General features: G+C 27.5%; 1 protein-coding gene across 9 annotated transcripts; it reads right to left on the bottom strand.

Moving 5' to 3' along the window:
* Nucleotides 1–275: 275 nt before the first annotated feature.
* On the bottom strand, nt 276–13055 carry LOC114874614 (diacylglycerol kinase eta). 9 transcript variants are annotated; one of them, XM_029184063.2, is made up of 23 exons: nt 12658–13055; nt 12088–12292; nt 11677–11813; nt 11496–11587; nt 11288–11418; nt 10851–11019; nt 10673–10775; nt 8387–8709; nt 7990–8304; nt 7637–7788; nt 7320–7563; nt 6859–7241; nt 6462–6787; nt 6324–6363; nt 6072–6236; nt 5599–5826; nt 5326–5428; nt 4979–5248; nt 4625–4919; nt 4218–4547; nt 4041–4136; nt 3845–3976; nt 276–3728 (listed from the first exon to the last, which is right to left on the bottom strand). In XM_029184063.2, exons 1-23 carry the CDS (start codon nt 12694–12696, stop codon nt 3438–3440), a joined length of 4569 nt encoding a protein of 1522 aa, XP_029039896.1. In that variant the 5' UTR covers nt 12697–13055; the 3' UTR covers nt 276–3437. The 9 variants fall into 9 exon arrangements, with proteins under 9 accessions (XP_029039896.1, XP_029039893.1, XP_029039895.1 ...); XM_029184060.2 differs by having other exon boundaries at nt 6072–6363; XM_029184062.2 differs by having other exon boundaries at nt 6072–6363; nt 8387–8706.
* Nucleotides 13056–13600: the final 545 nt, after the last annotated feature.

The following is a 13600-nucleotide window of genomic DNA, read 5'->3' as shown; positions in this document are numbered from 1 at the left end:
ACCATCAAACCATTATGTATATATAAAATAGACCACTCTAAGTGCCATCAATTTGTCTTTAAAGTTATTAAATATATACGTTTTTTTTATTATTGCAATAATATGTTCTATATTAGTTTGATTCATTTTAACACAAAATGTACAGATTTCACAATGTACATTATTAATTATAGTTGTAAATATGACGAATATACGTTTAAATAATTTCAGACAATAATTACAGACAAAATATTAACTCAAATATTGAGTATTGGACAGGGGTTAAAACGCGTGCATAACTGTTATATCATTTATATTTTTTAAGTATTGTGAAAGATGTTGGATATACACAGAAGTATATAACAATCAAATATTTAACATTATATAATACTGTAATATTGTTACCTGAATATAACTTCGAATTTCGGCTATAAGTAGTCTTAAATGAATATCACATGCAAGTTACTTTTCTGATTGACTATTATTTACAATATCAGATATACAGTTTGGAATGCATAATACAATTTTGTAGTGCATTATAACATCATGTCAGTTAATGAAATACATTCAAGATTAGAAAATTTAAGAATAGGCACTTTTGTCTTTGCAGTTTTATGTTGAAATTAATTAATTCTTTTATATATATATACATCCATACACGCATTTACATAAAAGAGTTAATTAATTTTTGGGATTTGAATTGAGCATATTTAATAAGATTCAAAAAGGCAAGATTATAAAGCACTACATCAAATTATATAGTTTGGAAAAATTTGTTGTTATATTGCCAACATTATTACTTTATAGTTTTTATTCTAAAAAGAATGGCTAACACTATAAATTAATACCAATTAGATGGTTTCAAAAAATTAAAAAATATGATATACCATATGTTGCTATGTTGAGTTATTGATTTCTTTCTTAATATACTTTTAATATTTTTAGTTTATTGGTTAATAAAGTTCAATATGTTTCGTAAATTATTTGCACTACTAATCAAAATGATAAATGATAGGTATTGCTAAGCTGGATAAGCTTCAATAAGATTACTGACATTTAGTAAGAAGAATTTTTTTAATTTCATTGTTGCACAGCTGTAAAATTACATCACAAAGGAGGAACTATATAAAAACATCTGCTTTTGTTTTATATGTATATACATTACCTAATGATATACAATAATGTAAGATAACAGTAAAAAAGAAAAAATAATTGTAACTTTGTTACTTGTAAATTTAAAAAAACAACACTTTTTTTTATAGAGATATAGAATTTTTATAAAAAAGAGTAAACTCATACATCTTTTTACTTAATTCTGGTTACACAATCATAATTTACAAATCAATAAGAAATTAAACCGTTTTTAACATGGAGATTATGCAGATGTTATTACATAGCTTAATATTTAGATATTTAGTGACTAGTAAAAGTTATGAAAATTAAGTAAATATATATATATACACAAGTAGGATTTAAACACTGTAATATATAGAGTACATATAATTAAGAAGTAATAAATTCTGATGCCATTCCTGCTCTAATGATTCAGATAATAATAATACATCTTTGAAAGATAACAATTGTCTATTTGTGTTTATAAATTAGTAGTAATAAAAGTAGTGGCAATAGCCATTAGGTAGTGCAATACTATTAGTTTTATGTGCTTATTTATAAGAAATTATTTTCTACTTAATGAATGTACTATTTAGAAGAATTTCATATATTTAAATTTTGTCAATCGCGCCTTCCTACTTTGCCTTTATACTAACGGCATCCTCTTCAAACATATACTTACATCTTAAAAATTTGTTTTCTCTTTCTTTTCCAGTAAATTTGTACATGATATTTTTATTGCCATTGGCGGGTGTTTTACACACGTTCTTTTTACTTTATCATTGTCAATGTCATTATTATCATTATCATGATTGTTAATTTATTCTTTCAATTGTTATACAGAGCGGTGCACGTAACAGTTACAAGTAATAACTGTTTTTGCAGTGTAATTAGACAAAAAAAAATGTTGCAGGAAGGAGGTGAATAGTTAAAAATGTAAATATGTATATATATAGTTCTGTTTAAAAAAATAATACAATCGTTAAAATGCAAAAAATGTATGATCCTACAAATGTAATACTATTTGAACCATTTATCTGGTTTTTTTTAACGTTGTTTTCTAATTATACCGCAAAAAAGCTATGATTTGCAACGGTTACATAGTTTACCCTGATCATACTGATTAAATCTCACTTTCATTAGATATTGTTGTGTATTAAAAATGTTTCTTTGAGTATAATTCAAATGTGATAAAATACTGTAAGTACGAAGTATTGAACATATGTAAAAAAAAATTTCAGAACATTTTACACGTATACAGTGGGATATATATGTAAATATATGTATATATCTTTTGTATGATTAAGCACATGTGCACATATATGTATATGTGTATATACTTTATATAATATAGTTTAATATAGATTATGTGAAATTTTAAATATAAACATAATAACAATTGATTTTAGTTTACTGTTAACATTTTATGCACACAGTTGTATTAAATTTAAATATAGTTTTATTTTAAAAGTATCTTGTGTATATATTGTGTATATATATACATACATACAGTACATACACATTTATACTTTTACGTAAAAAATTAAAGTCACATCAAATTAATGTAAATTGCAAATAGAATGTACTTATATAAATTATATAATTGACAATACTTATTTCATACCTAATATTTAGAATGTAATTTTTAAATATATTAATACTGTTTTAAGTAAACTTAACATAATATATTCCGAAATTCTAAATATTTATCAAATTTATCATTATTTATCAAATGTAAAAATTGTCAAATAAAATGCAAAAACACGTATTTCTAAACTTATATATGATTTACATTAATACGTAATTTTTAAAGTCTTTAATTTTTGTACAATATACAAAGGAATAAATATAAATGATACTGTTAATTAAATTACTTTTTAATAAATTATTATACTATTAAAATCTTACTCGTTTTATAAATGCATAATGAATATTACGTTTGTGTTGTCATTGCATTTAAAGGTATTGTATTAAGTATGGATATAGCATGCTTAACATGAAGTCAATTTAACAATTTGGCACTAATAACATTATTTTGTCACAGAGTAGTGTAGAAAATAATTTTTTTTTTTTATAACACTGTTACGTCACAGTAAGTGTCCCTTTTTATCAGAATATCTACATTTTGTTTATATTGCATATTTAGTATTACATCATGTTTGCGATAACAGCGTAAATACCCACTTATTTTTCTACTTTCAAATGATTTCTGTGCACCAAAAAAATGTAGTATCATTAATGTATCTCCGTAATTCTGTATTTTCAGATAATTATTAACTAATATAATATATTATCTATTGATTGTATGATTTATACTTTGAAATATTTAATTAAGTGTCGTATACCTAATTATTTAAATCATTAATAGCTTGCAAGATTCTTTTAACGTGTCCTACTTTAGTAATACCAAGTTCTTTGAGATCTCTACGGGCTAATGATAATAATTCCCTACCTCGTATATCATGAGACACGAATTTATCAGTATATTCAACCAACTGTAGACTTTCTAGCCAAGTACAAACTTCTTGTACTCCCCATGTAGTAACTTGTTCCCGAACAGGGTGTGCTCCAGAATTACCTCCTGAACGTCGGAATTTTAACCAAAACAAACCTTTGTGTCGATTCTTTTTATCTCCCTTTTAAAAAATAAAAAAACATTGATAAATTCATATTACGTCGATTTCAGTACATATTGTACATATTATATCAAATACTAGTAATCAAATAAATTTACAAATTTAAAAACATATACCTGTTCATCTGATGGTAAATTTTGTAAGTATACTAATCCTGTACCACCTTCATCAAATGTACATTTTTTTAATTCTTGTTCCATACTGGCCAGAGAAAAAGACAAGTTATTCTCCAAACCTTCTCGTAATTTCTGTGTTATATAAATTGAAATATTAGTAAACTTTCGCAAAAATATAGAACTATAAATTATTTACCAAATTATGTGCTTTATCCCTAAGTAATTCGCACGAATCTTCGTAAAGTTGTCTTGCGCTTGATACCAATTCTGTTACAACCGGCCTTAAATTGTTCTGTTAAATAATATTTGATGCAATTGATTTGTATTTATATTTAAAAAATATTAAAAATTTAATTATAACAAAACTACTAACTCCCTGTAATATTTTTCCATCGGGATGAACTTGTTCAAGTGCCTGGGCTGTTCTTGCTGCGACTTGATACAAATCAGCTTCCAAGCTTGGATGTGATATAATAAGAAGCTTCACCCATTTAACTAAAGTTGTAACAACTTCAATAAAACCCAGTAAAATATACATTTCTTCTTCGTTCAAATGTGATGGTTTACCGATTACTGGTAAATGAGACTTTGATTGTGATTGTAATTGTAATTGTGCACTGTTTATAGTAGACACTGAATGGGATATTGCATTAAGTGTATTGCGTTGTTTTTCCTCCCACGTTTTTAAAGATGTCTCCAATGCCTGCATTTTAAAGTCTATGTTGTAATTACTTTTAAACATGCATACACCTAACGGTATCATCAATCAATATTGCTTACTCGATTTCGGTAAAGCATTTGCATACGGTTTTTATGTATAATGCGTATAATACCGGGCCTCTGAATCCATGCCTCACCATCAACTTGTATGGGTACTCCTTCCTCTCCCAAAATATTAATTTGAACCGTTTGACACTGTGCAATTCTATGATGCTGCAAATTAATAAGTCGTGATGCAGCCATTTGTACAGAACCAAACACAGCCACAACTTCTAATATGCGATCGTCAAACGAAGGCGCTAAAAACAGGTCTCCTTCTTTCGTGCCTCCCCAAAAATTTGTGCCACCCATAAAACTATAAAAGAAAATCATTTAGTAAAGTATAAATATATATAATTGTTTCTGTATTTATACCTTGGAATGTTTAATACAACGATTCCTTGTAAAGACGGTAATGGTATACGTTGACCATCACATTCTAATTGTACTCTTTGTTCAAGATTTTTATATGTTTTTTGTAACAATTGTTTGGATCCTAACACACCGTACCACATATAGTTCTTTGCCCGTGATCGGCATTTCTCAGGATGTTCTTCTCTTTTATGATGAAAATCAAGACTAATTTTTGCATCTATACCAATTCCAAAATAGTTGTTCATAACACAACGTTCAAAGTAACCTTCCCTGTATTAATTAAAGAAACAATTATTTCTATATATGATATAGACATAATAGATTTAGTTAGTTTCAATGTAACTCACATCAAAGTTTCATCAGGATCCATTAATGGTGACACTGCTGCACAAAGTGCATCTGCATTTGCAAGCAATGCTTGACTAATGAGACCTGTTCCTCCACTGACATCTGCAATTGGATAATTTTCATTAAAAAAAAATATCTAAAGCATGTTAAATACGTATTAAATAATTGAACAAATTTCTATAAAAATTTTTAAGTTGACTATTTCGCATGATTCTAATTACAATACATATACAGAAAGATATATACTGCAAAAAAGCGAAACGTTTACTTACTTGGCCACATAGGTAACTGAACTAAAGGATTAATAATTGGAAGTTTTTTAACATCTTCAGTTTTGTCAACAGATTTTACTCTTTCATGGCGTAAACTTGCATTGGAACCATCAAATCTTGCAGCTGTAGCAGCTAAAGATACTACTTCTGATGCTTTTATCAAACTTCCACTGCTAATTCGTCGAGTTGCTTGCGGAGAAAAACCTGATTCTGGTAGCTCTACACTTACTAATTATTTATGAAACCGATTAATAAACATATAATAAATAATTTATACACTAAAATAAAAATCCTCAACAATAAGGAATACAACTACAATGAAAAAATCGGGGATGGAAATGCAGAGTATTTTATACAAAAAAGGATATGTATAAGTTATAAAGTTATTGCTTATTTAATATTAAGCAACTAGGAAGCATTTTCGAAAAGATTACTGGTCTATGAATTAATGTATGAAATGTTCGTTTCCTCACATTTTTCCATGCTTTCATCATTATATCGTCTTAAATACGGACTCATTTTATATCCCCCGTCTGAATCATGTTGACTTTCAATTGATGCCGATGGACTAGGAGGATTAATTATAACACTTATCGATGGTGGAAAATTATTAGGTTTTTCATTTGTTGTCGTAGTATCTGAAGAAACATTAAAGCAACATACAGGACTTAATAAATCAGACGTTTTGCCATCTCGAGAATCTTTTAATTGGTTAATATCATTACTGTTCTGTCCAGATGATCCTATGTTATGCTTGCTTTTATTCTAATGGAAATTAATATAAGATTTAAGTTATATCTCTGCACATTTGAAATAAGAACTATATAAATGAAAAAATATATATATCTAAGTAAGCAATTTACCTCAGTTTCTATAACAGAGCTCTTTGTTATTTGTTTTCTAAATGATCGTTTAGCGATATCATTGCCTTCAACGAACTGAGCTATGCTACAATATTTCTGTGGTTTTTCCATTTGCTCAGGTTCAAGACCCTCTCTTACAGAGTCATATTTTTCCCCAATATTTGTGCTATTCACATCTTGTCCAAGAGAACTTAAATCATCGTTTAAACTTTCAGAATTTTGTACGTCGCTAGGAAGTATGTCTGAATTATCTGGAGAATCAATGTGCCCGATATCAGAACTATCAGACCTTTTTGTAGAATCAAATATGTCGCTATTTATACGAGCTAAAATAAATACATCAGAAAATTTACAAATTTTTTTTTATAGTTATCTAAACTTTTATCGATACACTTACCAATTTCACTTTCACTATTTCGTATCATATAATTCTTAAAATCCAAAGTATCAGAAATTGTACTATCTGTACTAATGATACTATTACTACAGCTACCTCTACTTGTATCAGTTTTAATTCTATTTTCAAATTTCTGAGTATGTTCTGGGGATATATGTCTAGATTGAAATGACTCTGTGTCAGGAGAAATTATAGTATCTTGCATAGTAGCATCATCTGAAGGCGAGCTCGTATCAAAGGTAGTTCTTGTAACACTAACTTGAAAATCTGAAGAAATTTCTATGTTATTAGATTCAGATAATTGTTGATCATTAGACACAAGATTTTCTATTTCTTGCTGATTGTTCATAGACTGAACTGTAGGCATATCGAAATCAAGAGAACTGAAAGCATAAGCCAATAAAAATAATTTTCATTTTCTGTTATTAATTTACATATGATGTCAAAATTAAGATACCTACTCTTGTGGTAAATTTTCACTGTTTCGTCTACTATCAGCAAAACCATCGGGAGCGGGTAATGTTAATAGCTCTTCAGGTTGAGAATCTCTCCTAAGATCAGGTATCGGACTTAAAAAAGCTACATTAGGAGTAGGGCTATTACATGTTAAGTTATCTATATTTTGTATAGAATCTATTAATGGTTCAATAGATAAATTGTCAACATGGTCCACTTTTAAACCAGGAATATCCAATTGTTTTTTACCTATAATATATTTTTTTTTATTTATAAAACCCAACAATAAATGATCAAAAGGATTATCGTTATATAAACTTACTTGATATTGAATTTAACACAGTACTATCATCTAATGAAATACTTGTATTTGGTATCTTAGTAGTATGTTTTGTGTCTGTATTAATTTGATCATCAATAGCCACTTGGGCATACTCCACTAGATGTCTTATTATCCGTTTCAAACTATTTGCTCTACAATTCAATAAAGATGACTAAACATTTTATTCAGTGTCCCAAGATAAGTACCATTTGAAATAGCACTTAAGCTACTGATTCTAATAATAGAAATATACCAGACAACGTAATATTTAGATAAAACATCAATTTCAAATGTTTATGTTTTTAATCAAAAAATAAATTAAATACTAATGAATCAATCAAGGTGTAATGTACCTTGATATTACACTTTCTTTTTCCGTAAGTTGCCTTCTTCTTTGAAGTCTTTTTAAATTTGTTATGTCTTTTTCTGGCTTTTCTAGCACTCCTTTCTCACAGCTATCAGGTGAGACAGAAATGTCAGTATTTAAAGTAATATTATCGACGTCTTCTAAATGTTCAGTTAAGTAACGTTCTTCTTTACATAATGTTTGTAACAATAAATCAAGCTTGTTTTGAAGTATTTTACATTTATCATCCATTTGTTGGTCCTCGGAGTTTACATTCTCCCTTATATATGTTGCAAAATCTTTTACTGTGTCGCACAGAATTCTGTAAATAAAATTTTTCATCTCATCATTTACCACGTCATATTTAATATACTACAATAGTGTATCCTTTGTAAAACACTTACCTAATACTAGACATAACTACGTTTTCCTGATCTGACTCCAAAATGCTTGTTAGGTGAGTAATAACATTATTCTCATATTGATGAGCAATGTTTGACTTTAACATCGTATTAGATGGACTTAACTCATTTTTTGGGAATGGTAAAGATATGCTACGTTCAAAAGTCATGATACTCCATCGATCAAGCATTTTTGTGCCCGCCTTTTCATATTTTTCTAACAATTGGGGTAAATGAGCATCATCATCACAAGAGGACCCCCAACCCAATACACGTGCTAAATCATTTCCTGTTCCCAAAGGTAGCACTCCAACTTGACACTGCTTCTATTTTAAATTTTTATGTGAAAAAAAAAAAAAATAATTATATTAAAAAATTTACAAAAACATACATTAAAAAGTAGATAACAATTATACATGTGTATAAAAATCCCAAAGTTTATGTAATAATTTATTACCGCCATGTAAATAATTATTTGATACGTATTTATGTTAGAAGGCAAAAATTATAAATACGAATAAATTACATAAGCTTTGAGAAATAATTTCTATTACTGAGTATGAAAACTTTTATTTATTATACAACATACATTACAAATAAGCAAAGCAATAATGAAACATTCAGAAAGAGATTTTTGGAAAAAAATATATTGTATAAGTTTACCAAATGCTTTCCAACATAATCACCATTTACTGCAATACATTTTTCCAACTGCTCAATCCACTTTTGAATGCCATTAAAACAAAATTTCCTGAGTATCCAGAGTACCAGAATTTTATGCTTACCGAAATAAAGATAGAAGTTTCAATTGAAATAAACCTTGTGGTAGAATGTCTCCGTGTAGTGTACAGGGAATTCCAATATAACTTCTTTAAAAATTTGAAAAGAAAAAAGACTTTCAACTTAACTTTATTCTCTGACTCAAAAATTGATGAAGGTAATAAAAAAACTTCATTGATTTCCAATATTTGTTGGTTTAAAAAATGTAATTTAGAGAAGGATAAATGTTTCTGAACAATAAACATATTTTTCAAATTACGAATAAAGAATATATATAAAAAAAACCATAATAGTAACATTTCATCTTATAATAATAAATATTCATACTATTTATTTAAAACATTCAAGAATTCTAAAGAAATGCGTGCTTGTTTTACACTTACCATCTACAAATAAAGTTAATGAAGCTTCACGCATACAAAGAATCCTAATACCAAACACCAGTATCATCTGAAATAAAATTATAAAAGAGACACGCCATGCTGTGGAAAATATTAAAGCTTTCTATTATTGTTCACTTAATCCTTCTGTGATACATAAATAATCTGTCTGATTATTTATAAACAATAAACATGAAACCTTAATTAAAAGGAAAGTAATAGGTGCAAAATATATAGAACTCTTTAGAACCTATCTTTTTTTTATTAAAACTTTGAAAAACATACAAAATATATACAATAATCCCAAATATATCAAAATAACTTTTTAAAACAAAATAATATCCTTCATTTCCTCGACCACTTCAAACACTGAATGCTAATCCATTAGAGTATCTGTGGGAAAAATTAAATTGGCAAATACTATAACACCAGTAATATACAAATTTAATTTTTGCAACTGTATTAAAACAGAAGCATAGTAAAATTTCTATAACTATGTTAGAAATAAATAAAAAATGAGCGACATAGATACTATAATTACTTATTAAAGGACCAAATGTTTCGTTAGTTTTAAATGTATATTGCATTTTGTATTAGCTACAAAACATTAAGTTAAATTTTAGTAAAAGTAAACTTTATATTATTTATTAATTGTAACAAGTAGAATATTTAATTATTTATATATTGGCTAATTAACATAAGTCACACCTATTTCACATGATTCTGAATTGTACTGAATAGTAATTGAATCTGCACAAAAGGATTAAGCAAACTACAGTATAAAAATATATGAAAGGATATTATAACATTCTAAACAATCATAATAAAATGCAAACATGCAGTGGTAGAAAACTAAACTTTATTTTTATTTTATTGCATCTGAAATGCACTTTTTTACTCATGTCATTGCACGATTTCCAAATATATTTATAATATTTAATGTTCATGCTGATGTATGTGCACATGAACAAATTTCAGTATAAATTCTAGAGAGCATTACAACCCCTACATAGCATAACCATATTTAATATAAATTCTCTCTCTATATATACAGAACGTGATTAAAATTGAAATTCATGCAATTAGTTAATATTTACAAAACCAAAAAATCATGTAATTTCCTACTTACATGCATCCCTAAACGGTCAATTTCCGAAAGAACCCAACCAACAGATCCATCCCCGCTGCATACCAAAATCCGAAATGGATCGAAATGACGAAATAATCTCAACCTATTTTATAAAAAGTTATTAATACATAAAAGTTAATTAATATGAAATTACCAAATAATTTACAACAAACCTTACCCTGGTCCTGGTCCTCCTTTTATAAGATCAAATACTTGTGCTGGATTTAATAATTGTTTGAATCTTCTAAGAAATTTAACACCTTGATTGTCACCAGATTTACTATTTACAAATACTAAAAGTGGACTGCATCCAATAGGTCTAGTAGCTTCCCAAGCTTCATCGCTACCTATTGAATATCAATGTACACCATTTAAAATTAATCTAAAATATGTTTATTATTTTCCATAGTAATGAATACTGTATTTCGAATGATTGTCAGCTTGAAACCTAATCGCAACTATTAAACAATTTTGAAAGAACAATATAACAATAAGTGTGGAGTTCAGGAAAATTCCCGGCAAGCCGAGGGTTTTGGGATCGGATTTCCCAGTAAAAATTTAAGTTTCACTTTACTCCTGTTAGATGTATTATCACAATTTTATGAATAATGTTACCTATACTATGCAATGCTGTCGGAGGAACTACACTCAATTTAGCTGGTCCTAATGGACATTTAACACCTATGACAGGTCTACATGCTGTATGTACTGTAGCTCTACACCATAAACATCTCCAATCTTGAAGTCTAAATAAATGAAGTAAGAAATGAATAAAAACTTTATAAAATAATTAATACACGATTGCTATAACAAGAATTTATACCTGAGTACAGAGCCACAAGTTTTCTCACATACTGAACATTTTGAGGATACAGGTAAATTGCCTTCCATCCACTGATGAGGCATAGTAATGTTCTAAATAAAAAAAAAAATTGAATTTTACTTACATATTATTATTTGCATTTATTTGTTTCTATAAGTTGAATTATATATTTTATACATACCCCATCTTGGTCCTCAATAATGTCCTTACCAATAGATGCCAATGTGGTCCACTTGCAATTATTTATTGCTTTTATACTACATCGTTTGTGAACCTTATATTTGCATATTTCACAACTCAAACCATGAGATGTAACACCTATGATACACGAATTAATACTTACGTATTATTTCTAATATTAATATCTAGAAAGTAGAAATTAATAATAAAATAAAAATTAATTGAAATAAATTAGTTTATACAATTTGATAATTATTTCTTTGATGTTTCTGAATGTTACAAGCTGGTACTTAACATAAAAGTTGCACATTTATTTGAAAAATAAATTTGATTTGTTGTAACCAATTTTAGGAAATTGAAATAATTGAAATAATAAAAAATTACAAATGAATGAATGAATATTTATATTTACCATAAAGAGCATCTCTGCAAACATTACAGTATATTCGTCTTGCATGACTTGTTGCATACCAATGATGATTACCATTTAGCATTTCGGCAATATCAGAATCTGTTTGAGGATGATTCTCTGTTACTGTTCTTATTGCATTCAACCAATCTTCCATTTCTTGTCTACTTTCACCACAGAGAACCAATGATCGAAATGGAGTTATCACCTAACAATGAATATATAATTTGTTATTACAATGCAAACATTATAACTAAAATGATTAAACTAAATTTATACTTTATTCGATAACTTTTTACTGCTATGATTAAATACATGTATTTCAAATTACTATCTTCAACAAAATATTTATGAAACAAGTATTACATTATTATATGATAAAAATAAGGATAAGATGCATTGTTCTCCAATGCACAAAGAATTAATTGCCTATAACATGATTTATTATGAAATACTATACAGATATAACAAATACAATAATAAGTGAAATATTTAGACTGAAACATTAACTGTCACATAAATCTATCAAATTAACCTCGTGCACGTATTTTTTGTCGTAAAATGAAACATTACCTTGAATCGAGAACGAGTTCTCTGTTGCTTTGATGACATTTGAATTGTAATTTCAGACACAACATTTGAATGCGTATGATTTGTACGTATCTTGAACAATTACAAACATTACATTTAAATAACAAAAAACGACTTTTGAACATACGAAAAGTATTATAGGAAAATGCATAGACCATCGGAACAACCAAAGCAATAGTTGTATGCGCGATGCTCTTTTCTTCTTCTTCAAGCCATTGCTGTGTCCTATTTTCCATGGCGCATGTCATGTCACCTCGTTTATAAATAAACATCTAAACGAAAACGACATACATTATCGTAGCCTTATTATAAACATAATTTCTTTCAACAGCATTTTTTTCTTAAAAGCCATTTAGTGGAAGAAAGTAATTCAGAAAACGCAGAAAAAGGGAAGGAAATACCTATTCAATGTTTAGGGATTCGAGCATTCAAAAAGGGGTTCAATAGTACCAATATAAATATACATATATTTTACTTTCAGATATTGATTATATAATTAATCTCAATTTCGAAAAAGGTAGTGTTTAAAAACTTACGGAATTTATTAAAATCAATAAGAAACGTTTTACAATTAAACGTAAAAGAAATTGGATTGATTATATCTAATACACACAGTTTATGATATTTATTTATAATACAATAAAAATACTATATTTTACAAATTTATTTAAAGAATTGATGGAACATTTGTATTAACATTAAGTAAATTGCACTAAGATGTATAAGGTTTCTTATGCTTGTTATATATTCATTTTATATGCAATATAAAATGATACATAAATATAATTATACATGAAACAACTTATACATTATATTCTTCAATATTAAAACTTTAAGTAGGAGAATAAAGTGATTAAAAAATTACAATTAAATACACACTTCAGGGAAGAATAGAATCCCGCGTCATGACGGCTTACGTCGATCG

The sequence above is a fragment of the Osmia bicornis genome, chromosome 6 (assembly GCF_907164935.1).
Source record: "Osmia bicornis bicornis chromosome 6, iOsmBic2.1, whole genome shotgun sequence".
Classification (NCBI taxonomy): Eukaryota; Metazoa; Arthropoda; class Insecta; order Hymenoptera; family Megachilidae; genus Osmia; species Osmia bicornis.
The sequence above is the reverse complement of the archived record's forward strand: the minus strand, read 5'-3'. Positions and strand labels throughout refer to the sequence as shown.